This window comes from Plecotus auritus (genome assembly GCF_963455305.1).
Source record: "Plecotus auritus genome assembly, chromosome: 4".
Classification (NCBI taxonomy): Eukaryota; Metazoa; Chordata; class Mammalia; order Chiroptera; family Vespertilionidae; genus Plecotus; species Plecotus auritus.
This window is the reverse complement of record NC_137775.1, coordinates 100,207,324-100,233,776: the sequence shown is the minus strand read 5'-3', so window position 1 is coordinate 100,233,776 and position 26,453 is coordinate 100,207,324. Positions and strand designations below refer to the sequence as shown.

The 26,453-nt window shown below is 47.1% G+C and overlaps 2 protein-coding genes across 7 annotated transcripts; both read left to right on the top strand.

Moving 5' to 3' along the window:
* Positions 1 to 1,500: 1,500 nt before the first annotated feature.
* LOC308247372 (eukaryotic translation initiation factor 1-like) lies at positions 1,501 to 1,854 on the top strand (the record flags this gene model as incomplete). Its single annotated transcript, XM_080666376.1, has 1 exon — positions 1,501 to 1,854. One exon carries the CDS (start codon positions 1,501 to 1,503, stop codon positions 1,852 to 1,854), a length of 354 nt encoding a protein of 117 aa, XP_080522502.1.
* Positions 1,855 to 12,735: 10,881 nt separating this feature from the next.
* KIFC1 (kinesin family member C1) lies at positions 12,736 to 26,453 on the top strand. 6 transcript variants are annotated; one of them, XM_080665517.1, is made up of 11 exons: positions 12,736 to 12,941; positions 19,197 to 19,334; positions 19,471 to 19,570; positions 20,081 to 20,134; positions 20,256 to 20,306; positions 20,505 to 20,905; positions 21,947 to 22,726; positions 23,305 to 23,595; positions 23,683 to 23,756; positions 23,886 to 23,961; positions 26,254 to 26,453. In XM_080665517.1, exons 2-11 carry the CDS (start codon positions 19,308 to 19,310, stop codon positions 26,296 to 26,298), a joined length of 1,899 nt encoding a protein of 632 aa, XP_080521643.1. In that variant the 5' UTR covers positions 12,736 to 12,941; positions 19,197 to 19,307; the 3' UTR covers positions 26,299 to 26,453. The 6 variants fall into 6 exon arrangements, with proteins under 6 accessions (XP_080521643.1, XP_080521644.1, XP_080521641.1 ...); XM_080665515.1 differs by lacking the exon at positions 12,736 to 12,941 and adding an exon at positions 12,950 to 13,133; XM_080665518.1 differs by lacking the exon at positions 23,886 to 23,961 and having other exon boundaries at positions 12,754 to 12,941; positions 26,254 to 26,411.

Sequence of the window (26,453 nt, the reverse complement as noted above, 5' to 3'; positions counted from 1 at the left end):
AACACCCTTACGGCTGAGATATCCCTACAGGACTTCAGCTACTGTGTGTGGGAGCCCAGCCAGCCCTTTCAAGACTCCGCACTTCCTACCAGTCTTTATGCTGTCTCCACTTTCCGTCCTTGGTTATCAGGGTTCTCTCCAGCTAGTCCTCAGTTGATTTTTCAGGGTAGTTTTTCTGTATTTTAGTTGTATTTCCAGTTTGGTCCTGGGACAGTGTCAGTGTAGCTTCCACTTACTCTGCTGCCATTTTGGAATCCCTTCCTTGGTTATTCTTGACCTGTGTTCATCCACATACATTTTGGAAACAGTTCATGGAGTCCAGAAGTAAAGTTACTGAGGATTTTTATTAAAATTGCATTAGGTGTATAGATGAAGTTGGGGAAAATTTGCTATCATTGTAATGACAGTCTTCTCATTCATGAACATGGTAAGTCTCTCTGTTTATTTAGTATATCCAGTAATATATCCAGTAACATATGTGAGCTTTCCTATCAATTCTGATGATGTGTTGGGTTTTCTATGTAGGCAATCAAATTCTTATAAACTATACAGTCATTATTTATGTGTTTTTTCCTTTTTCATTGTCAGATTAGCATTATACACACATATGCACATACATGCATGCACACACACATTGCTTAATTTGATTTCCATAAATTTTGTTGAGGATTTTTCTCATTTTGTCAATGAAATTAGCCTATAGGTTTTCTTTCTTGTTCTGTCTTGTTTAATGTCATTAAGGTTATATCAAATCTTTTAGATTGTTTGAAAGTATACTCTTTTATTTCTGAAAAAGTGTATGTTGCTGTTTTTCTTTTAAATGGATTTTTAGAGGGAGAGGAAGAGAAAGAGAAACATGGATGTGAGAGTGAAACATCAAAACATCTTTTGGCTGCCTCCTGCTCGCCCCCTGCTGGGTATCAAGCCGAAAGCAGGGCATGTGCCCCAACCAGAATTGAACTGGCAACCTTCCAGTCAATGCCCAACCAACTGAGCCACACTGGTCAGGGCATATATATATATATATATATATATATATATATATATATATATTTTTTTTTTTAATGTTGGTTATAACTCTGTATCCAAGTAATATTAATTTTATGAAGTATTTTTCTATGACCAGAAGCAATTTATATAAAACAGTGAGCCCTGCCCACTGGTGTGTCTCAGTTGGTTGAGTGTCGCCTTGCACCAGGAGGTGTCAGATCAATTCCTAGTCAGGGCACATGCTTGGGTTTCGGGCATGATCCCCAGGAGGCAACCAATCAGTGATTCTCTCTAATCCATGTTTCTATCTCTCCCTCTCTCTTCCTCTCTCTAAAATCAATTTAAAAAAACATTTAAAAATAATAAAATAGGCCCCAATAACTGAGCCATGTGGAGGACTCAGCAACCTCCCCCTTGAGCCTGCCTGGCTTTCCTGTGCTACACCCCCCCCGCCCACCCTCTCCTGCCGCAGCCTTCTGCAGGCCGTGTCCACTGAGCAAAAGGAATTGTATGTCCGCTATCCAGAACCTCCACTCTTTCGACCCCTTTGCTGATGCAAGTCCATGTGATGATCTGTTTCCTGCTGGCACTGAGTATTGTATCCATGTAAAAATTCTACAGAGAAACGTCAGGGAGACCCTTACTACTGTCCAAGGGATTGCTGATGATTACGATAAAAAGAAACTAGTGAAGGCCTTTAAGAAGAAATGTGCCTACCATGGGACTGTAATTGAGCATCCAGAATATGGAGAAGTAATTCAGCGGCAGGGTGACCAGCACAAGAACACATGCCAAAAAAAAAAAAAAAAAAAGAACACATGCCAGTTCCTCCTAGAGACTGGACAGGCTAAGGACACCTGCTGAAGGTTCATGGTTTTTTTTGTGTGTTTTTTTTTTAATATATTTTATTGATATTTCACAGAGAGGAAGGGAGAGCGACAGAGAGTTAGAAACATCGATGAGAGAGAAACATCGATCAGCTGCCTCCTGCACACCTCCCACTGAGGATGTGCCCGCAACCAAGGTACATGCCCTTGACCGGAATCGAACCCGGGACCCTTCAGTCCGCAGGCCGACGCTCTATCCACTGAGCCAAACTGGTTTCGGCAAGGTTCATGGTTTTTAAGTGCTTTTGGCTCACTGAAGCCTAAGTGAGGATTTCTCTGCAATGGGTAGAATTTCCCTTCTGTCCCTTGTCACAAGTTTAAAAACTTAACAGCTTGTATAATGTAAACATTTGAGGTCTGCTTTTAACTTGGACCAAGTGTAACTCCTTCATGCAATAAACTGAAAAAATAAAATCCTATATAGTAAAAGCCTAATATGCAAATTGTCCCCTCTACCAGGAGTTCCACTGCTTGCTATGATGTGTGCTGACCACCAGGGGGTGGCATGGAACATGGCGGGCAACTGCAATGCGTGCTGGCAATGGGTGGCAGTGGAGGCATTGCCAGCCCTGATGAGCCCCAACAAGAGCAGGACCATGGCAGGATGGTGGAGCAGGTGAGCGGTGGCGCCAGGCCAAGGTGGATGCGAGCAGGGGCCCAATCGCCCCACTGATCGCTCCCCGCAGAGGCAGGGGGTGGGGGTCACTGCCCGGCTTCCAGGCACTGAGGGAGCCAGGCGAGGGGGGGGGGGGTTCGGCCCCAACCGATCACCCTGCAGACGGCAGCCAGACTGGCAGGCCCTGATCACCCCAATGGGGCCGGGCCCTGGGCTGGGACAGGGAACTGGGGGTGGGTGGCACCTGGGCGGGGGGCGGGGGGCAGGGATGGAGGTGCGGTGAGAATGTGGTGTGTCCACCGAGCTCGCTCTCACTCCCCCTGCTTCCCTTTCCCGGGGTGCCAGGGCTTGCGCGCTCAGGTGCCATGCGCCCATGAGGAGCTCGCCCTGTACCTGTGTGACCTCTTTCAGGTGAGCAGGGCTGCAGGGACCATAGGGGCCGGTTGGGCTCTCCATGGGTTCATGCAGGAGCCAGTCTGCGAGGCCAGCCGGGAGAGAGCATGCTGCCCAACTGGCTTCTGTGCGGCACCCCTGGGTGGCCCAGAGGCCCATGCTGCACCCCGGCCCGCAGCGTCTGGCCGCACTCACCGCAACTCTATGTGGGGACTCAGGCGCCGTGACTTAGGTGGAGGGGGCACGTGGGGAGCCCGGAGGCCTAGGTGCTGCCCAGTGCCCAGAGGTCAGCTGGGACCTGCCCTTCCATGCCAGATGCTTGCACTTTGATTACCGGCCAGGCCTAGGGACTGTACCCGTGCACCAATGTCATGCACCGGGCCTCTAGTAAATAAAATAAAATCTAGAATAATAAAAGGGTAATATGTTAATTAGACCGGATGGCATTCCAGACTTCCTTCCTGACGAAGCCGGGCTGGAGGGAAGCAGCCCGGGTTCCAGGTGCCTGCTGGCGGCCGGAGGAGGGAAGCCCAGGTCCCAGGTACTGGAGGGAAGCCGGTGCCGGCAACCGGAAGAAGGAAGGCCTACTCTTGCACGAATTTTCGTGCATCGGACCTATAATAAAATAAACAAAGTAAAATAAAATAGTGAGCCTCTCAGACCCCACTATTTTACTGGGCTAATTTCTACTTATTGTGAACTTCACATCCTTTGAAAGCTCTTTGCTGTCTCACACTAGATTAGGTGTCCCTGTTCCATACCTCTCACAGCACATTTTATTTCCTCTCCCCTAACTCACTTCACACTTCATTGTAGTGTCTCACTAGATGTTAGTATTCTCAGCTGGACCACAAGCTGCAGAGGCAGGGACTTACTTTTAGGTTGCCACTACTCCAGTGCTTAGCACATGGATGGCACAGAGTTGGCCATCAATGAATATTTGTTGACTGTTTGATTAAGCAAGTGAGTGTAAGAAACAGCCTCAAAATGAGGCATGAGTCAAGTTATCCCTGGATGTGGGTACACGTGAGCTCCCTGTGAATACCTTCTACTTCAGAACAAGGAGAGGACAAGAACCAAAAAAGACAACAGCCCCAGCCATCGAAGTGGAGGCCTGTGGAGGAGGTGGGTATACCATCCTGGTCCCTCTGTGCAGGAGCCCAGTATGAAAAGACAGTGATGGGTCAGAGATGTGTCAGCACCAGGGACCCTGTCATCCGATGTCACTGGAGGTGTGCCAGAGCTCCAGGGGTTCTATCAGGGGTGGCCCTGGACACGTAGAGATTCTGGGATGGTGATCATGCTACCTGAGAGCTAGGTGTTAAGCAGGGACCCGGGGAAGAGACAGAGACTGGGGCTCGCACAGGGCTAGATTTTTCTTTATACTGCAGGCAGAGTCCCCAGAATATGTTTAAGTTTTTGTTTTTGTTTTTTCACGCTGTGACCAAATTGTATCCAAATCTGAGAAATTAGATAACACCTTGAAAATTCCCAAATCCTCTCAAGGCAGAGATGGCTGGGTGGCTTCTGGGAGCCCCTAGAGAAGCACCCTTGCCATGTCCTCACCCCTCTGACTCTTGCTTAGTGACCACGTGTATTCTGCATCTGCACCTCAGTCCCAGGGATGGAGTATGGGACAGTCCCCCACTGGAGAGACATGATAGCCTGAGTATCCTAGCTTATCTGTGTCTTGTGACTTTGACTAGTATCAGTTCACCCCCGGAACTTCAATAATGAATACAGTGGCAAAGAAACCTTTAGCCTTGCAGTGAGGATCCGCAGGCCCTGATCCCCTGTCCATCATTTACTATACCCTGCCTGAACACCTCCTGTGTGGGAGACCATGGTCAGTCAGTCCCAGGCACCAACCATTATTTCAAAGAGAATAAATGGGAGATGGAAGGAGGTGGTTGAGAGGGCTTGTTTGAAGTGTGTATCTTGATTAAATTGAATATAAGGGATTTGGTCAGGGTGACCTGGATGGCCATAAACAATATGATGAACCCTATAAGCCATTCCTAAGTCATAGGTCCCAGTGGACAGTCACCCAACCCCAAATGTGGGCCATTCTAATTCACACTATTTCTGCAAATCAAAACCATTAACCGACGTCCCGTAGTCTCCTCCGTGCCGTTTGAAGTCCTGAAAATTCTTAAGTAAACATTGTAAGGGGGTAGACATAGACGACTGGCCCTGACCCATTTAACAAAGACAAGGACAACAAAGACAAGACAAACCAGACACGTGCACCCTAAGGTCACACGTAACAGGGACCCCAGTCGCCGTCACGCCCAGGTGTCCGGACTCGGAGGCTCCACTGCATCCAGCCCTCCTGCAGTCCACCAGGGGAACGTTCCACAAACAGAAACCAGGTGCTTACCTCCCCACTGGAGGTCCAGGTGGCTCTTACTTTTCGGATTGCGAATTTTGGAGGAGACACTCCGCCTCCCTGGAACCCGGGAAGGAGACTGGAGTGTCCTCACCTGGGGCGTCCAGTGGCAACGTGGCCGGAGTATCTCGCTGGGGCCTCCAAATGTTGTGAGGCAACCTGCAAGAGACGACCACCAGAGACTGAGATCAAAATTTATGAGCCTTTACTAAGCTGGCCAGCGACTACAGTTGCAGCACTTCACCGCGGTAAAGGCCGAACTGCAATGCAGACCACAGGTGTTACAGTAGATTTATACTCGGGAACCACAAGAGGGAGTTAGGACAGTTACAATGACAACCCAAAGGTTACAAAAGCTATTTCAGCCATTTCTAAGAAGCTCAGGGCACAGGTGCAACGCCTGGGCATGCTTGGCCGGAGCATGAACCACTACTTCCCTCCAAACTCCAACCGACCCATTGTTCGGTGACCTACTGCACCTCCCTCTGTCTTAAGGCATCCTGCCTCCTGGCAACGGAGGGGCTGTGCAATGTTTGTGGCCCAGAACACAGACCACTGAAATAAAGTATTGCAATAATGCAAGTCACATGAATGTTTTACTTTCCCAGGGTATATACAAGTTATGGTTACATTATACTGTAGTCTGTTAAGTGTGCAATAGTAATATATCTAAAAAGCAATGTACAGCCCAGGCTGGTTTTGCTCAGTGGATAGAGCATCAGCTTGCGGACTGAAAGGTCCCAGGTTCGATTCTGGTCAACGGCATGTACCTTGGTTGCGGGCACATCCCCAGTAGGGGGTGTGCAGGAGGCAGCTAATTGATGTTTCTCTCTCTTCAGTGTTTCTGACTCTCTATCTTTCTCCTTTCCTCTCTGTAAAAAAAATCAATAAAATATAAAATAAAATTAAAATAAAAAGCAATGTACAGCCCTAACCAGTTTGACTCAGTGGATAGAGCATCGGCCCGTGGACTAACGGGTTTGATTCTGGTCAAGGACATGTATCTAGGTTGCAAGCTCCATCCCTGGCCCTGGTCAGGGCGCCTGCGGAAGGCAAGCCATCGATGTGTCTCTCTCACATCGATGTTTTGCTCTTTCTGTCTCCCCCTCCCTTCCACTCTCTCTCTAAAAATCAATGGAAAATTATCCTCAGTTGAGGATTAACAAAAAAATAAATAAAATAGAAACATTTGTACATATTTTAATTTAAAAATACTTAATTGCTAAAAAAAATGCTCACCATCATCTGAGCCATCAATTAATTGTAATCTTTTGCTGGTGGAAGGTCTTGCCTCGATGGTGATGGCTGTCGACTGATCAGGATGGTGGAGTGACTGTGGCAATTTCTTAAAATAAGACAATGAAATTTGCCACATTGATTGACTTCCTTTCATGAAGTATTTCTCTATAGCACTGAATAGGCTAGTAAGCCAGGACAAGCAGAATAGGGAAACAGAAGGTTAAACAAGCAGTTTGGCTCGGCCAGCGTGGCTCAGTGGTTGAGCGTCAACCTATGAACCAGGAGGTCACGGTTCAATTCCCAATCAGGGCACATGCCGAGGTTGCTGGCTCAGTCCCCAGTGTGGGGCCTGTAGGAGGCAGCCGATTAATGATTCTCTCATTAATGTTTCTATCTCTCACTCCCCCTCCCTTCCTTTCTGAAATAAATAAAAATATTTTTTAAAAAGGCAACTTGCAGCCCTCTAGTAAATCCTAGCTTCCCTAACCAAGGAAGAGTAAATGGTTTGCACTCCTTCCCAACCAGAGGGTAAAGAGCTTAAATCACCCTATTCAGGGGGACAGCAGAAATCCAATTAGTGCCACTTACCAACCACACCCACGGACAGATAAAGCCAGGGAAGTAAATGTCATTCTTGCATACAGCATAAAGCTACAGTATTGAAAATCCTGAGATCCTCCCCCGAGACCTCCCCTAAATGCCCAGTCTTCAAAACCCCTCAAAATGAAGCTGCTCACTCCCTCTCAGGAGCATGCCTGTGCCTTCCCCTTCCCCACAGGCATGCACCTCCTAACCTCTAAGGGACCCACAAGGCTTACAACCAGGGCAGCAGTGGGCAGCGCAGCTCATCCCAGGCAACCCCCTGAGCCTGTCTCCAAGGCCCCTTTTGCTCTGACTTCTTAGTGAGCCAGCGCAGCCCTGCCTCGGCCCATTTCCCCACGTAGCCTTCCTGTTATCCTCGGCCCTTCCTTGTTTCACTGTCCCCAGCTTTGATAAACGTCCTCTAAAATTCATCTGGGCTCCTGTTGTGAAAATTTTCCTGCACAAAGTGGAGAACCCCGCTACGGCCAGACTCCCTTTCGGGAACAGCAGGAGATGCTGTTTGATAGCACTTTATCCACAGAAGAACTTTCAACATTGGAGTCAATCCTCTCAGACCTGCTGCTGCCTGATCAACTAAGGTTACGATGTCAGCATGTATGTTAAATCCTTTGTGGTCATTTCAACATCTTCACCAAAAATAGTTTCTGTGTCAAGAATCCGCTTTCTGCCCTGCCTGTGTGGCTCAGTTGATTGAGCGTTGCCCTGTGCACTAAAAGGTCTTGGTTTGATTCCCAGTCAGGGGCATGCAGGAGGCAGCCAATCGTTGTTTCTTTCCCCCTCCCCCTCTCTTTAAAAACATACTAAATCAATAAAAACATTTAAAAAAAAGAAACCACTTTCTTTGCTCATCCATGGGAAGCAACTCCTCATCCGTTGAAGTTCTATCACGAGATGCAGCCACTCAGTCACATCTTCAAGCGGCTCCATGTGTAACTCTGGTTCTCTTGCTATTTCCACCACATCTGCAGTTGCTTCCTCCACTGAAGTCTTGATCCACTCAAAGTCATGCAGGAGGGTTGGAATCAACTTCTTCCAAACTCCTGTTAATGTTGATATTTTGACCTCTTTCCATGAACCAAGAACGTTCTTCTTTTTTTTTTTTTTTTTTGGTGCCCTTGACTAGAATCGAACCCAGGACCCTTCCATCTGCAGGCTGACGCTTCATCCACTGAGCCAAACCGGCTAGGGCAAGAATGTTCTTAATGGCATTTAGAATGGTGAATACTTTCCAGAAGTTTTCAATTTACTTTCCCAGATCCATCAGAGGAATCACTACCTGTGGCAGGTAAGCCTATGAAATGTATTTCTTTGTTTATTTTTTTGTTAATCCTTACTCGAGGATATTTTTCCAGTGATTTTTAGGGTGAGTAAAAGAGAGAAGGAAAGACAGAGAGAAACATCAATGTGAGAGAAACACATCAATTGGTTGCTTCCTGCACGAGCCCTGACCAGGGCCTGGGCCGGGGAGGAGCCTGCAACTAAGGTATGTGCCCTTGACTGGAATAAGACTTGAAAGTTGAAATTACTCCTTAATCCCTGGACTACAGAATGGGTATGTTACCCACTGTTTGCTTGCATGCAACAAACCTAATAAAATGGGAATAGGAGTTTGCAGCAAAGAGTAAAGGTTTATTTAAGACACTAGCACTGCCCTGGCTGGTTTGGCTCAGTGGATAGAGTGTTAGCCAGTGGACTGAAGGGTCCCAGGTTCAATTTCGGTCAAGAGTACGCGCCTGGGTTGCGGGCTCGATCCCCAGTAGGGGGTGTGCAGGAGGCAGCGGATCAATGATTCTCTCTCATCATTGATGTTTCTATCTCTCTCTCCCTCTCCCTTCCTCTCTGAAATCAATAAAAATATATTTTTAAAAAAAGAGGTGTTGGTACTTTTAAGTTTCCTGAACTTCTAGGAAAGAATTACCAATTTATACTCCCAGTAATAATGTGTGAGAGCACCAATTTGACAGGAAAACGTATTTCATTCTTCTCATTTCCTTTCAATCCTATTTATCTTACTGTGTAATATATTCATATGGTTCAAAATGTGAAAACTACCCCATGCCCGGCACACTTTGAGTATGTGGTCATCATGCCATCTTGGCCTTCACTTTCTACTCAGCTTTTCTCATCCCAAATACATCTTTCCTTACAGAATAAAAGACTGATGGTGCACCTCAGGCCTAATGGTAGTCACGCACCTTCCACAAAAGTGGACAGGAGACGCTGTTGGAATGAGATGGAGGGATGAAGGGTTGGCATCCTTCAGCAACCAAGGTCTTCACTGTGCGCCTGGACATCTGTGGAGAAACCTGCAAAGGGCTGAGCAGCAGAAAAGGCATCTGCCAGAGAAGCCAGGAAGAAAAGCAGGGGAAGGAGGGGATGAAAGGTTCAGGAATATAACTTTCAAGGCAAGAAATTCTCCCTGGCGTGTAGGAGTGATCTCTGGGTTGTGGGAAAAGACTGCCAAGGGCTACCCAATTCAGCCTGCTCCTGAGATGGGCAGATGGGAGAGACTCTAGCAAGACCAGGCATCAAGGACTCTGTCATCCTCTTTAGCCCAATACTGAGACCTTTGGGAGAATTGACATCTCTGCAATATCAGTCTTTCCCTGCAAGTACATAGTCTATGTTTCTGTCCACTTAGATTTTCTTTAATATCTTCCAGTAAAGCTTTATCATTTTCTCCACAAAGGGCTTGCACGCCTATTATTACATTTATTACTATTTTATATTTTGTTGCTATTGCAAATTGTATATTAAAATTTTTATTGCAGTATAACATAAAGTACACAAATCAAGTGTACAGCTTCTTTTATATATGTACTAGAAGCCTGTTGCCCGAAGAGATTCATACAATAAGCCTTCCTTCCCTTGGCTTCCAGCACCTGGGACCCAGGCCTTTGCTCCGGCCAGAGTCTGCCTTCCTCATCTTTGCTCCATCTCATAGCAGGTGTCCTGCCCCGCCTGGCCACTGGTGCCTGGAGCAGCTAGGCAGCCGCCATCTTTGGCCTTCTAATTTGCATACTCACTCTGATTGGCTGTGGGCGTAGCAGAGGTACAGTCAATTTCCATGTTTGTCTATTATTAGGTAAGATATTCATGTAACCAAATGATATCTTTTTAAAAAAATATATTTTATTGATTTTTTACAGAGAGGAAGGGAGTGGGATAGAGAGTTAGAAACATCGATGAGAGAGAAACATCAATCAGCTGCCTCCTGCACACTCCCCACTGGGTATGTGCCCGCAACCAAGGTACATGCCCTGATTGGAATCGAACCTGGGACCTTTCAGTCCGCAGGCCGACGCTCTATCCACTGAGCCAAACCGGTTAGGGCCAAATGGTATCTTTTTTAAAGTTATCCTTTCTAACTGATAGGTACTGATGATAGAAATGCAATAGATTTGTCTACTGATTTTTTTATATTGATCTTGATAGGTGAGTTTAGAAATAACCTTGCTAAACTCACTTATCAATTCTATTGAATTTTCTTTTGGGGTTGCTACACATGCAATAGTTTCATCTGAAAATACCGACATTCTTGTTTCTTTCCAATCCTTATATATTTTTCTAAATATATTTTTAATTGATTTCAGAGAGGAAGGGAGAGGAAGAAATAGAAACATCAATGATGAGAGAGAATCATCAATTGGCTGCCTCCTGCACTCCTCCTACTGGGTATAGAGCCCACAACCTGGGCATGCACCCTGACCGGAAATTGAACTGTGACCTCCTGGTTCATAGGTCGCTGCTCATCCATGGAGCCACACTGGCTGGGCCAATTCTTATATATTTTTGTTGTCATTTAGTGGACTGGCTAAAACTTCCATTATTGTATTGATTAGGATTATTGAGAGCAGGTGTACTTGACTTGTTCTTCATTTTAAGAGGCATGCTTTCACAAGACAAGTAACAACAAGTGTTGGACAGGTTGTAGAGAAAAAAAATGAGTAATGCTTTCCACATTTCAGCATTATTGTGATGTGTGCTAAAAGATTTTTGAAGATGTCCTTTATAAGATTATGGGTTTTTCTTTAATATCAATGGATGTTGAATATGCTGAGTATTTTTCTACATTAATAGAGATGAATAAACTTTTCCCCTTTAATGTACTAAAGGGTCCATATTTCTCCTAACATGTGTGTGTTGTTGTTTTTAACTTTTTAAATGCCTTTTGCTATACATTCCTTTTCAGGTTTCCTTTCTCAGTTCTCCCTCCCTACCCATCCATTAAGTGTTGGGCTTCTCCAGTTTCCTTTTTCACTCCTCACTCCTCTTCACACAGTCAGCTCCCCTCCACAAGCAGGTTTGCATTCTAGTTAAAGCACTGGATTAGGAGGTTGGTGGCTTGAATTTTGGTTCTGTCAGTCTCCAATTATGTACCAAGTCCCCTGCCTTTCAGTCTTAAATCCCTGTTCTGACTACCGCCACTCAGATGACTAAACTAGTAGAACCACGCTGCAAAGTATTCACAGGTTGTTTTTGTTACCAAGATAGTTACAGGTGGCCGGAGAGAACAGATACAGCTTGTGTTTAAAGCTAATGGGATCTAGACCCACTCAGTTAGTGACCCTGTTCTTACTGTGAAAAGACACAAATGGAGCCCCTCCCCCCCCCTTCCTTTGGAGCCATTGTTCCTTGAAACTTTGGACTGGGCTAAACCACTACTGTTTTTTTTCCCTCTTTTTTCAGTTTTTTTTTTTTAATTTCAAGAAAATAAATCACTATTGTTTACAAACATAAAGTCAGCAGGAAATTGGACATCCTGATCACAAGGGACTGATGATTATACACCTTCTATATGAAGAGAGAATCAGTAACCTACCCTGTGTAGCCCAGAGTAGCGCAGCTTGTCAGCACCAACAGGACTTTTTTTCATCTCATGTAATTATTCCGTTTCTCTCACGAAAACCGCTTGCTTTCACCCTGTAATTAGGACACTGTTTGGGTTTCTGCCTGAATCAGTCAGGAATTGCAATTCTTAGATTCCCGAGTGAACGCTCGACTCAACTGATTTTTTAGGCTGACATACTTAACCTTTCTAACCCTTCATCTAGCTTGCAGATAAGCTGTGCAAAGCACTTGACACGTAGTAAGAGCTCAGTGAACTCAGCGATTATTAAATGGAGACAATGCACGTGCAGATTACTCTGAAAAACATAAAATACCCCATAAACGAAAGCAGTGAACCCCGCTCTGGCGGCCCTAAATCCATTCTCCAGCACTAGTTAACGGCATCCAGGTACGGAGGAGGTCTGGTGAGGAGTCTGCAGAAAAAAATCCTCCTCTGAGCCTCGAATCCCCACTATCGAGTTTCCATGAAGCGTCAAGCTGCATCCCTTGTCCCTAAATTTGGTTAGAAATGCTAAGACCGGGGAATGGGCTGGCGCGGCCACTCTCACAGCCGCGTGAGGGCGCCGCTCCCACTCCCGGGGCCAGTGGCACTCTGCCGCCAACCAGCCGAATCCTCGGGCGCGAGTGCGCTCCCTACTTTAGTCGCTAGGGGCGCTCGTCCCGCCCGCGCCCCGCATTGGACCTAGTGTGCGCACGCGTGATTCCTGTCCACCAGCGTCCCGCCCCCAATTGCAGTGACGTCCGTGCGGCGTGTGCAGGCATCGTCTGACGTAGCGGGCGGCGGCGGGAGCAGCGCGACCGCAGCCAGAGGAGCCGGGGTTAGAGACGTGGGGCCGGAAGTGGGACTAATCCGCCGGCCAACCTGGCAGGAGAAGGCGCTGGCCCGACGGGTGTGGCCTCGGGAGGCGGAGGGCGCTGCGATTGGCCCTCGGTTGTGGCGGCGGCGACGATTGGCCCCTGCGTGCGGAGCGGGGTGAGTGGGGTAACAGCCGTTGGAATTCAAAAGTGGCGGGTGTGGCGCGGGTTTGGTGGCTGCCTGAACGCGGAGCGCCCGTGCTCTGCGTCGCGAGCGGGAGAGGGAACGCAGGTCCTGGGAGCCGCGGCGCCCTGTTCCCTTCATCGCGCCCCCTGGCACGTGTGGCAGGAGCTGGTCATGGAGCCGCAGGTGAGTAGGGCCGGCGTGGGTCTCCTGCCAGGGGCAGCGGGGCCGACGGACGGCCGCCCCCGGTGCTGACGAGCCCCCACCCTGGCCTACTTGGAGGACGAAGGTCAGTGCGTCCCTCAGTGATCGGGATGGCTTAGGAGAGAAATTGGGCACAGTGAGTACTAATAGGAAACACTTTTGAAGCGTTTTGCTGCAGAAGGCAACAAAAAAGGGAGTAGATGGCAGGAAAAGCAGAGTCAAGCTACGAGGCTGGAAGAAATAATAGCGTGTGTTGCATACTGATTGGAATTATTCAGGGGAGAACGAGAAGTTGATGTAGAGAAGGAAGGATCCTGAAGTTCGTGACTAGGCGAGGGGGTGGGATCTCATGCCTTAGGAGCCGAGTAGTGGGTATAGGAGGGGTTAGATGAATATCTGTTTTCGTTTGTCCGTTAATTTTTTTAATCCTCACCCAAGGATATTTTTTTCATTGATTTTTAGAGAGTGGAAGGGAGGGGGAGAGACAGAGAGAGAGAAACATCTATGTGAGAGAGACACATGATTCTTTGCCTCCCACCCCTGATTGAGGATGGAGCCTACAACCTATGTAGGTGCGCTTGAGTCCTTGGGCCACGTTCTAACCATTGAGCAAACTGGCTAGGGCTGAATATCTGTTTTTATAGGTTAAGTGCTCATGCTAATTGTACAAAGTTGAGAGTCATTGTGTCTAGCTTTATAGATGGGAGAAAAATAAATACTGTACTCTTGGAGTTGTCCTGAACGGAATAAACCTATGAACACATTTTCTGAACCCACACCAATTCCTGGATGGTAGGCCTTTGGTAGTAGAGAGACTGAAGGGCACAGGTTATAAAAAAAAATTACTATTTGAACTTGGAAAATTTAAAGAAATAAATATATTTTGTGTACATTTATGCAGGTGACGGGACCCTCCCCCCCCTTTATGTGTATGTAAGCCAATGATTTGGACATTGTGCAATTTAAGTATTCTCCTACTGATGGACATCTGATTTTATTCCTTTAAAAATGTACTGAGCCGTGCTACATAGCAGACATTGTACTCCACTCTGGTTATATAGTTGTGAACAAAACATATGTGTTCATGTTATGCTCACAATCTAATGTAAGGAAAGATAACAGACCAATAAACTAAAATGTAAGAAACCAGGGTATCAAGTGGTTTCAGACTTTTCTCTATAGTGATGCTCTGCTGTGAATATTGTGAATATATCTATTTATATCACAGGGAGTTCAAAGTCACTTTCCCAAAGCTGAACTTCCCAAACTAGCCCTTCAGATATTCTCAGATCTCTCCGTGTTATTTCTTACAACTGCATGTGAATCTACAATGACTTTATCATGAAAAGTTTAATTAAAAACAAAACCAGCTCTTCCTCTGGTGATCCTGATTAATGAAACCATGGCAGGTATCTTGGAGTCAGTCTGGACTCCTCCATCTCCCTCACTGCCTGCCCTCTATCTCTCTCCCCCAAGGCAACTCCCTGGTAGGTCAATATAGTGGTCCCTCTTATCTGAGATTTTGCTTTCCATGATTTCAGTTACCTATGGTCACCTGTGGTCCAAAAATATTAAATGGAAAATTCCAGAAACAAATAACTCATAAGTTTTAAATTGCATGCCATTCTGTCCATGCCTATCCTTTGGTCCTGCCCGGAACATGGATCATCCCTTTGTCCAGCATATAGTGCTGTGTAGGCCACCTGTCTGTTAGTCACTTAGTAGCCATCTTGGTTGTCAGGGTATCGCAGTGCTTGTGCTCAAGTTACCCTTATTTTACTTAGTAATGACTCCAAAGCCATTCACATACTTTCATTACAGTACTAGAGGCCCAGTGCACAAATTCATGCACCAGTGGGGTCCCTTGGCCTGGCCTGCGGGATCCAGCTGAAACTGGCTTTCCAACATCCCCCGAGGGGTCCCGGATTGCAAGAGGGCACAGGCCAGGCTGAGGGACCCCACCAGTGCATGATCAGGGCTGCATGATCAGGGATGGGGAGAGATGTGGGAGGTTGGCCAGGTGGGCATGGACTGCGGGAGGGCTCCAGGGCGTGTCTGGCCCTTCTCACTTAGTCCCGATCTGCCAGACCCCAGCAGCAAGCTAACCTGTCGGTCATAGTGTCTGCCCCCTGGTTGTCAGTGCACATCATAGCGAGTGGTTGAGCGGCCTTAGCATATCATTAGCATATTACACTTTGATTGGTTGAACAGCCGACCAGTCGACTGGACACTTAGCATATTAGGCTTTTATTATATAGGATGTTGTTAAAATTGTTCTGCTTGCTAGTTATAGTTATTAATCTCTAAATTAAACTTTACCATAGGTATGTGTGTGTATAGGAAAAACCATAGTATATATAGGATTCAGTACTGTCTGAGGTTTCAGGCATCCACTGGAGATCTTGGAAAGTATCTCCTGCAGATAAAAAGGGGCAAGGGGAACTACTGTGCTTGACTTTTATTTTTTATTTTTAAATATATTTTATTGATTTTTTACAGAGAGGAAGGGAGAGGGATAGAGAATTAGAAACATCGATGAGAGAGAAACATCGATCAGCTGCCTCCTGCATGCCCCCTACTGGGAATGTGCCCATAACCAAGGTATATGCCCTTGACCGGAATCGAACCCAGGACCCCTCAGTCCGCAGACCGATGCTCTATCCACTGAGCCAAACCGGTTAGAGCTGTGCTTGACTTTTAGTCAGCATGTAATGCAGTTCCTCTTTGGCCTTCTCGCAGATGGATTTCTACTTAGCACTTAGACCAAGCATGTCAAACTCAGCCTGGCAGGCCGCATTTGACATGCTTGACTTAGGCTCTTAGAACACTTGACTTAGACTCTTAGAACAGCCCCTCTCTATTGAGTTCCTTGAGAATTAAGCTCGAATGCCCTAATGCATCCTTTGTATCTAATGAGTTAACTTCTCTTTCAAGCAACTAAAATGTTCAGAGCTGTATACATTCTTGGGAGAACTGAGAAAATAGATCGTCTTCTGTAGAGTTTAGTTCTCTTGTGGTGCCCCAGTTTGGAAAGGCTGCCTTAGAAAATAGCTCTGGGAAGCAGAAACTTCATGTTCATTACTCGCCAGTACCTACAACAGCGCCTATTACAGAGCAGTCTGTCAACAATTCTTAGTGCAAAAATCCTTGTTGAGGCCAGCTGACGTGGCTCAGTGGTTGAGCATAGACCTATGAACCAGGAAATCACGGCTTGATTCCCAGTCGCATGCCCGTGTTGTGGGCTCGATCCCCAGTATGGGGCATGCAGGAGGCAGTCGATCAAAGATTCTCTCTCATCATTGATGTTTCTATCTCTTCCTCTCCCTTCCTCTCTGAAATCAATAAAAATATATATGTTTTTAAAAATCCTTGTTGAATGGGTGAATGAAGGAATGATGTAGTGTCTGCCTCTGATACCTCTCATATTCTAGTTCTATTCATTCTTCACTTTGTTCATAGTTCACTTCTTATGTACAAATCTAGTCATATTATTCTCCTGACTAAAAGTCAACAGGGTCCCTCTTTTTTTTTTTAAAAAAATACATTTTATTGATTTTTTACAGAGAGGAAGGGATAGGAATAGAGAATTAGAAACATTGATGAGAGAGAAACATCGATCAGCTGCCTCCTACACACCCCTACTGCGTATGTGCCTGCAACAAAGGTACATGCCCTTGATCGGAATTGAACCTGGGACCCTTGAGTCCGCAGGCCAACGCTCTATCCACTGATCCAAACCAGTTAGGGCAACAGGGTCCCTCTTGCCATCAGTAAACTCCAGGTTCTATTATGGAATACCAACCACCACAGTCTTTTCTCTTCTGCCTCTCTTCTCATCTCCCCACTTTTTGTTTGTTTGTTTTGTTTTTCATCTCCTCACTTTCTATGCAATTCCCTCTGTTCAGCTTAACAGAACAGCGTGTCACTTGTTGAATGCATTCTTCCTTGCTTTTTGCCTGGAATGCCCTTGGCCGAAACCCATCAAGCCAACTCTTTCTCACCCTCAAAGGCTCTGCCTAAAAATACTTTTTAGAAGTGTTCTCTGGCACATTTATACTAGATGCCCACCCCCCTCCTCTGGGATCCTTTTATGATAGCACTAAGTAAAGTTTTAATCATCTCTAAATGCTTCACTTCAACTGTCCCATGAGCTGCTTGAGGGCACAGACCACAGCTGTTACTCCAGAACCTAGATCATTTCCTGGCACTTAGAAGGCACATAGTAAACATTGAATGAATGAAGTAAACTGAAGGGGAGAGACTGGCCTTGGAATTAAGTTACCTCTAGTGAAAATCAAAAGTTGATCTATACACAGTGCTCTCCTGGTGGTGGGAATAGGAGTAGGGTGACTAATTTTCCCTGTTTGCATAGGAATGACCTAATTTTAGCACTGAAATTCCCATGTCCTCTAAGAAACCCCTCAGTTCTAGTCAAACCAGAATGGCTGGTAACCATGGGGTGAACATAATCCTCAGGCCCTAAATTGTGCTGCTTAAAGTGAGGTTCTTTCTTTCCCATTGCCCCCACCTCATGCCTCTATACTTCGGTGGTCTCCAAACTGGTCATGCTACTTGCTGGTCTTCCCTGCAAGTTGACAGCCTTCTTACAACTCATTCTTATTCTTTACAGTAGGCTCGTTTTAGCCCTAACTGGGTTGGCTCAGTGGATAGAGTATCAGCCTGTGCACTGAAAGGTCCCAGGTTCGATTCTGGTCAAGGGCATGCACCTTGGTTGCGGGCACATCCCCAGTAGGAGGTGTGCAGGAGGCAGCTGATCGAAGTTCCTAGCTCTCTATCCCTCTCCCTTCCTCTCTGTAAAAAATTAATAAAATACAGTAGGCTCGTTTGCATAGTTTTCAAATGCTTCATCAGAAAATGTGTCTGGATTTCCATGTATGCAGGGCTAAAGCCTAAACTCCTTAGCTTGGCATCAAAGCCCTAAAAGGCAGTGTTGCCTAGTGGTTAAAACATGGCCTTTAGAACAGACTGTCTAGATTCTAACCCTGGCTCTGCCTTCTATTGGCTGATGACCTTAGATAAGCTATTTTACCTCAGTACCACCTCTGGGCTGCTCTGAAGATTAAGTTGATACAGATACAGCATTTAAAACAGTTCCTAATAAATGTTACCTGCTCCTCCATCCCAGTTGGCAGCTTTATCTATCTTCCACTCTCTCCCTTACTTATCATTCTCAGCTCTAGCTAAAAGAGTGTGTTGGTTTCACAGTCATACCATGTGTGTGTTTGTTTTTGCCTTCTAAAAGAAGTGTCCATTTCTCTGCTTATTTAAGTACTACCCTTAGAGTTAGCTGAAGTCCAAAGTCCGCCTAGCTTCTCCCTTAAAGATTGTTCCCACTTCTCCATGCTTTTTAAAATTATTATTGACTAGAGGCCTGGTGCACAAAATTCGTGCATGGGTAGGGTCCTTAGGCCTGGCCAGCAATCAGGGCCGATCTGTGGGGTGACCGGCAGGGCAATCAGGGCCCCCACTTGCACCCGCCTTGGCCTGGCGCCGCCCACTCACCTCCTCTGCCGAGGTCTAGCGCCTCCACTGCCGCCCACAGCCAGCGCCACGTCGCTGATGCCCGCCATGTTCCACACCGCTCCCTAGTGGTCAGCGCAAGTCTAACTCCCAGTCAGTCGAACTCCCTCCCATGGGGACAATTGGCATATTAGCCTTTTATTATATAGAATTTCAGAGAGGAAGGGAGAGGGAGAGAGAGATAGAAACATCAATGAAGAGAGAGAGTCATTGATCGGCTGTTTCCTGCATGCCCCCTACGGGGGATCGAGCCTGCAACCAGGTATGTGCCCTTGACCAGAATTGAACCCAGGACCCTTCAGTCCTCTGGCCAATGCTCTTTCCACTGAGCCAAAACAGCTAGGGCCTCCATGCTTTTTGGCTGCCATATAATGTGGCACAAGAGGTCCAAAGTTAATGCTATTGGTGGTGATGTTGAGAATTAGGCTGGGGGGCCAAAAAGCAGAGGTCTTTGGACGTTTGGGTTCTTGGGTGATGTCTTAAGTGTCTTTCTTTTACCAGCAGAGGTCCCCTTTGTTGGAAGTGAAGGGTAACTTAGAGTTGAAGAGACCCCTGGTCAAGGCCCCTTCCCGGCTGCCTCTCTCAGGAAGCAGGTTTAAGAGGAGGCTTGACCAGATGGAGGATATCTTGGAGCCGGAGAAGGTGAGCTGGGTTTAGAAAGCTATACGTGTGTGTGTGTGTGTGTGTGTGTGTGTGTGTGTGAGACAGAAAGAGAGAGAGAGAGAATGTAAACCTATCAGGGAGGGTAACTATGGACCCTGTCCTTGTCTATTCCTAGAAAAGGACACGAGGCCTGGACACAACGACCAAATTTGCCACATCCCACCACAGAGCTCCGGTCATCACCACAGTGCCCCAGACACAAGGCCAGACTGCAGGTGGGCTCTGGGGGTGGACAGATCAGTGCTCTCCAACTCACTTTTCTTTTCTTTCAATTTTAGCTTAGTTTGAACAGGTAATATGTTTCACTTGTTCCAAAATTTCAAAGGCACAAAAGTTGTTATACTTCTGAAAAATCTCCCTCTTACTTCTGTCCCCTGGCCATCCATTTCCCCTTCCTAGGGACCACTGTGTGTACTTCAGGGATATTCTGTGGGTATTCAAGCAAATACATGTTCCCTAACATCTTTTTACATAGATGTAGCACACTTTTCATATGGTTCTGCCCCTGCTCTCTTTGCTTCTCCTGGTCCAGCTTGTTTCTTAGCATGTTCAGTAATTTCTGGTCCTGGGAAAGGAAATCTTTAGGAGCTGTCCAGACCTAGTGGAAGAGGAAAGTTTTCTAATTCCTAATCCTCAGTAAAAGCAACTGCTCTGCCCGTCGCCCAGCCAGAGTACATGCCGCCCTGAGAGTGATAGCTCTTTTCCTCTGTCCCGTTTCCCGACAGCTCCAAAAGTTCCCAAGAAGACAGGACCCCGATGTTCCACAGCTGTTGCCACAGGTAATTAGCCCTTAAGAGCCCTTACGGGCTGAGAAGGGGTTGGGGGTACATGTAAAGGGAGATGATGGAGGTGGAAGTTCACTGTGCTGGAATTCCTGATGTCAACTCCCCAATTCTCTAGTGTTGAAGAATCAGAAGGCGGGCCCCACTGCTCCTGCCCAGAAGCCTGGCAGTAGGTGACAAACATGACTGTTGGGTGAGAGGCTGGGATAGGAAAGGGGAGGTGGTGAGTACCCAGAAGAATCCATCTGGTCTCTTCCCTGTCTGGAGGAGAAGGAGATGTAGCATCAGGTGTGGAGGCCCTAAAGGTTAAGAGGGGGAGAGATAGGGAACCAAGACTTGACCTTTGTTTTTTCTGTGCCCATCTTAGCAGCAGCTGCTCCTCCTAAGCTGGGAGGGAAGAAACCCAGCAAACGTCCAGGCTGGGACTTAAAGGGTCAGTTATGTGACCTAAATGCAGAGCTGAAATGCTACCGTGAGAGGACTCAGACTTTGGACCAGGAGAACCAACAGCTGCGGGACCAGCTCAGGGAGGCCCAGCAGCAGGCTACGGCCCTGGGGGCAGAACGCAGGACACTAGAAGGGGAGTTGGCCAGGGTACAGGCCCAGGCCGAGCAGGGCCAACAGGAGCTGGAGAACCTGAGTGCCCGTGTCCTGGAGCTGGAAGAGCGGCTGGGCACGCAGGAAGGCTTGGTGCAAGAGCTCCAGAAAGAACAGTTGGGATTGCAGGCAGAGCGGAGGGAACTGGCCACTCGGCTGGAGGAGCAGGAGGTAAGGACCAACTTCTCACCAAATGCTGCTCCTGCTTTCCAGGTTTGGGCTTAGAATCCCTGATCACCTCTGTCAAGCAGCATACCTGTATCCTCTACCCTTCTTAAAAAAAAAAAAGCTTGTGTTTTTCCTACCAAAGATTATTTATTTATTTATTTATTATTATTTTTTTAATATATTTTATTGATTTTTTTTTTTACAGAGAGGAAGGGAGAGGGATAGAGAGTTAGAAACATCGATGGGAGAGAAACATCTATCAGCTGCCTCTTGCACACCTCCTACTGGGGATGTGCCCGCAACCAAGGTACATGCCCTTGACCGGAATCGAACCTGGGACCCTTCAGTCTGCAGGCTGACGCTCTATCCACTGAGCCAAACCGGTCAGGGCTTATTTTTTAGAGAGAGAGAAAGGGAGAGGGAGAGAGAGAAACATCTATTGACTGCCTCCTGCATGCCCCCTACCAGGAATTGAGCACACAACCCTGGCATGTGCTCTGACTGGGAATCGAACCGGCAAGCTTCAGCAAGGAATGGCGCCCAACCCACTGAGCCACACCAGCCAGGGCTGTCCTCTGTTTCCATAGCTCCTCCAATCTATATCTCCCCTATTCTTCCACCCCCCTCTCTTTCTGTGTCTTTCCTCATCAAAAATCCCCATGCACTTTTCTCCCTCTGCACATTTACTCCTTGGTGAGCATCCACTAGATTGAATTACTTGCAATCTCTTAAATGACTCCATTCTCGCCCAGGGGATTTTGCATATGCGCTTCCCTTTGTGGGATGCTCTTTCTGTACTCTCTCCTTCCCTTGGTTCACTCCTATACTTTTGGGTGTCAGCCTAGACATCATCTGCCTGTGCCTCTTCTGGATATGCCCATTGCTTCCTGTTTTACTACCGTGATTCCTATTTTTTATCTCGTTCTTTACCAGACTGTGAAGTCATAGTAGGCAAGGACCATCCCACCTCCACCCCCCACCCTATCATGACTTGTTCTGATTCTTGCTTTATCTTGCCCTCTCTATCTGTTTTGTTCTGGGCAGAGGAGGCTTCAGACATCAGAAGCAGCTCTGTCAGGTAGCCAAGCGGAGGTGGCATCTCTGCGCCAAGAGGCAGCAGCCCAGGCGACCTTACTGGCTGAGCGAGGAGAGCGTCTCCATGGGCTAGAGATGGAGCGCCGGAGACTGCACAACCAGCTACAGGAGCTCAAGGGCAACATCCGTGTGTTCTGTCGGGTCCGCCCTGTCCTTCCAGGAGAGCCCACCCCACCCCCTGGCTTCCTCCTGTTTCCCTCAGGCCCTGCTGGGTCTTCTGATCCTCCAACCCACCTCAGCCTCCTTCGGTGTGATGAGCGCCGTGGGACCCTGAGTGGGGTGCCAGCCCCCCCGACTCGCCACGACTTCTCCTTTGACCGGGTATTCCCGCCAGGGAGTGGACAGGACGAAGTGTTTGAGGAGATTGCCATGCTTGTCCAGTCAGCCCTGGATGGCTACCCAGTATGCATCTTTGCCTACGGCCAAACAGGAAGCGGCAAGACCTTCACAATGGAGGGTGGGCCTGCGGGAGACCCCCAGGTGGAGGGGCTAATCCCTAGGGCCCTGCGACACCTGTTCTCTGTAGCCCAAGAGCTGAGCGGCCAGGGCTGGACCTATAGCTTTGTGGCAAGCTATGTAGAGATCTACAATGAGACTGTCCGAGACCTCCTGGCCACCGGGACCCGGAAGGGCCAGGGGGGTGAGTGCGAGATTCGCCGGGCAGGGCCAGGGAGTGAGGAGCTTACTGTCACCAATGCCCGCTATGTTCCTGTCTCCTGTGAGAAAGAGGTGAGCGCTGGTGGACTGTGGCTGGAAAATGGGAGGAGTGGATGTGAGATGGAGGTGGATGAAGGGAAGGTGTGAGGATCAGTTGCCTATTGAGTGTGGGCTGGTCTGGGGTGGATCTGCCTTCATAACCACGGAGTGGGGAGGAGAGAGGCACTTGCTGAAGCAGGGCTATCGCTGGCACCCTGCCCACTGCCTCTCACCTCACTTATTGCTCTCCTTGCTCACTGTGCTGGAGCCATGTTCTAGCCCGTTCCTGAGCCCACAGGTCACACTGATCCTAGCAGGGTCGTGGTGCTTGCTGCTTCCTTTTGCCTCTGGAATGGCGTGCTCCCTCACTGCCTTAAGACCCGGCCATCCTGTCTAAAATTGCAACCCTCACCTCACTCTTACTCCTTATTTTTCTGTTTCATTTTACTCCTTAGTACTCTCAGACATGTTGTGTATTTTACTTACTTGTCTCTTCGCTGGCTAGAAAAAAAGCTCCCAGAGGGCAGGTGCTGACTCGTGTTCATTGCTATTCCTGACATTGCTCTGTACTAACTTCCTGCCTGCTTTTGCCCCTTGCTCTTCCCTCCCAGGTGGAGACTCTGCTCCTTCTCGCCCGCCAGAACCGGGCTGTAGCCCGCACAGCCCAGAATGAGCGGTCATCACGCAGCCATAGTGTGTTCCAGCTGCAGATCTCTGGGGAGCACGCTGGGCGAGGCTTACAGTGTGCGGCCCCCCTCAATCTTGTGGACCTGGCCGGGAGCGAGCGACTAGACCCTGGCTTAGCCCTCGGTCCTGGGGAGCGGGAGCGCCTTCGGGAAACACAGGCCATTAACAGCAGCCTGTCCACGCTGGGGCTCGTCATCATGGCCTTGAGCAACAAGGTGGGAATGGGGTTGGCGCAGGTGGGACCTGGGGCTGACGGCTGAACTCTGTCCAGTCCTAATCACTGCTCCCCCTCAACCTTCTAGGAGTCCCATGTACCATACCGGAACAGCAAGCTCACCTACCTGCTGCAGAACTCTCTGGGTGGCAGCGCTAAGATGTGAGTGGAAGGGGCCATGTGGGAACTGTAATGAGAGGGTCAGGTCGGAAAGGGGAAACAGTGGAGACCTGGTCCAGGCTCCACACGGCCACTAATGCTGGGATTTGGACCCCTCTCCTCTCTCCACAGGCTCATGTTTGTGAACATTTCTCCCCTAGAAGAGAACGTCTCCGAGTCCCTCAACTCCCTCCGCTTTGCCTCTAAGGTGTGGTTACCACCAAGCCCGGCCTTGTCAGGACCCCTGGCGACTGGGTTTCTGCATCCGCACCCTTTCTGTCCTTCAGGCCAGGGCACATTCATCCAGAAAGGACTTACAATGGCTAATCATCTGCAGCACACACCCATCTAGATAGATTTTTAACTCTTGGCTTTTGGGGATTTTTAATTAAGTTTTTAAAAATAGGTAAACTGCATAGGAAGCTATACACTACCCCATCCACCTTATTTTCCCCACCTGTCATTTTTATCATCTATCACTTTACTTATTCTAATGTCCCTTTTGCAAATACAAGCATGTGCTTATTCCCCTCCTCCTTATATAAAAGACATCTCTCTCCCTCTCTCTCTTATATGTTATTCTGCATTTTGTTTTGCTTAACAAGATAGCCTTAAGATTACTCCCCACCAGCACACAGAGATCATCCCATTGTTTTTACATCTGCCTAGGAACTGTGTAGATGGACTAAAGTTTATCCACCAGTTCCCTCTACTGGGCACTTGGATTGTTTCCACACTTTATTATAAACAAGGCCATGTTGACTAGTCTTTTATGTATTTCATTTCCTATTTGTTTAATTACATCTAATTATCTAGGGAAGGATGCCTTGAAATGCGATTGCTGGATCAAAAGAGACCTAAAGGTTTTTCAGACCATTCCAAATAGTGTGAGTTCAGGCTCCGAACCTCACGAGGGTCAGTGTGGCCGTGGCCATGAATTCTCTAGGACAGCAGTTGCCAACCTTCGGACCTCATGGACAACCGGTTGGCAACTGCTGCTCTAGGATACTTATACTCCCTCTACTAGAATTAAGTCAGAAAGTTTTTTTACTGCCTGCCTCTGAAGGGTAATTTTTTTTTCCTCTGGTCACTCATTTTCCTGAGGCTGTAGCCCTGTGGTGGGTTCTGGCTTTTTTCAGGGTCTCTGGTCAGGTGTGCCCTCCTGCTCCTTTGGGGCTTCAGCCTTTCTTGCTGCCATGGAAGTGGTCAGCCACCTTGGCACCCTTACCTGGTCTGCTTTGATCAGTATTTCTCTTGCTATCTGGTAATCCAATTAAAGTTATATCAACATCATTAACACCAAACAACATAAACTCTTTAATATCCTCTAATACCCAGTTTATATTACATTTCACCTGTCTCAGAAATGTCTTTTATACAGTAGGCTTGTTCCGATCAGGATTAAAGCAAGGGCCACTCAGATAATGTAGTTGAAATTATCTCTTAACTCTCTCTCTAACCTATAATAACCCCATCCCTTTTGATGGTATTTATTTGTTGAATAGGGTCATTTGTCCTACAGAATAACCATATTCTGGATTTTGGCTGATTGCTTCCTCTTTCCTTCATAATTTTTGTTGTCTTGTTTGTTGACTAGATTTGAATTGGGTTTAAATTTCTTAGAAAGTAAACTTCCATGAGGTGGTACGCTTTCTATCAAATCATATCAGGAAGCACCTAATATCTTTTAATGATACAAATATTGATCATTGGATTTGGGTGTTGTCAGCCTGATCTATCCAGTAAGAACTCCTGATCTACTTTTTCACCTAGTGATTTTATCAAACAGGGATCATATCCAGGTCCTATTTTATTAGGGAATGTTAAAATGGTGATTTTCTAATTTCCTCAGTTCTACATTTATTAGTCCAGAATCTTCTATAAAGTACTTCCCATTCCCATCTATTTGGTTACTCTGAAGTTCAGTCCATATAGGAAAGGCAGGATAAATGCTGGATTCTTTATCAATTTTCAGTATTATAAATTGATACCCCGGCAACTCCTAAAGGAGACCAGTGAGTTTTCATCAGGAGTTACAGATGGTTATGTATTTGATACGTGTTCTTTGCAGGTGTCATTCTTTCTGATGTGCAAATTGTACATCTTTTCCCATTGTGTGCTGCTTCGGTTTGGCTATGTCATTTAAAGGGTCCCCAATAGTCTTTATTCCAGGTTCATCTTGTACATTTTCTGCTCTAGACTTGAAATCACTGATTTTCCAAGGAGCCTTGGTTCCTAAGTGTTACTGTTCTATTTAGCTTATTAAACATTAGTGGTGGGAGGGCTAGAAATGAAAGCTCCTTCTGTCTCTGCATCTGTTCTTAGGCCTTTTCACCTCTTCCAGTCCCAGGCCTAGTGGAGAACTAACCATAACCGAGGCCAGCGTGAGCCTTATTTCAGTGTTCTCTGGGGCAGCCCTAATATTGGGGTTGGGGAATGATCTTCGGAAACCAGTTGCTCTGAAAACTTTTTTATTCTGTCTATAACCCTCTGCCCACAGGTGAACCAGTGTGTTATTGGTACTGCCCAGGCCAATAGGAAATGAAGACAGATCCAGATCTTCTGGGGGTGGAAGTAGGGCCAAGAGATGCTTTATTGGGGTAGGGGTGGTGCCCCATGTTACCCAGGCCTATCAAATAAAGAAAAGTTTTCTGTGTTGTTGCTTTTTCCCTTAAATAAAGGTTTTGTTAGCAGTTGCCC

Bases quoted from the DNA above. Each gene is read 5' to 3' on its own strand.
- KIFC1 (XM_080665513.1), top strand. The intron at 20,135-20,255 runs GTAATTAGCCCT...CCAATTCTCTAG, and splicing joins TTCCACAGCTGTTGCCACAG to TGTTGAAGAATCAGAAGGCG. The intron at 20,307-20,504 runs GTAGGTGACAAA...TGCCCATCTTAG, and splicing joins TCCTGCCCAGAAGCCTGGCA to CAGCAGCTGCTCCTCCTAAG.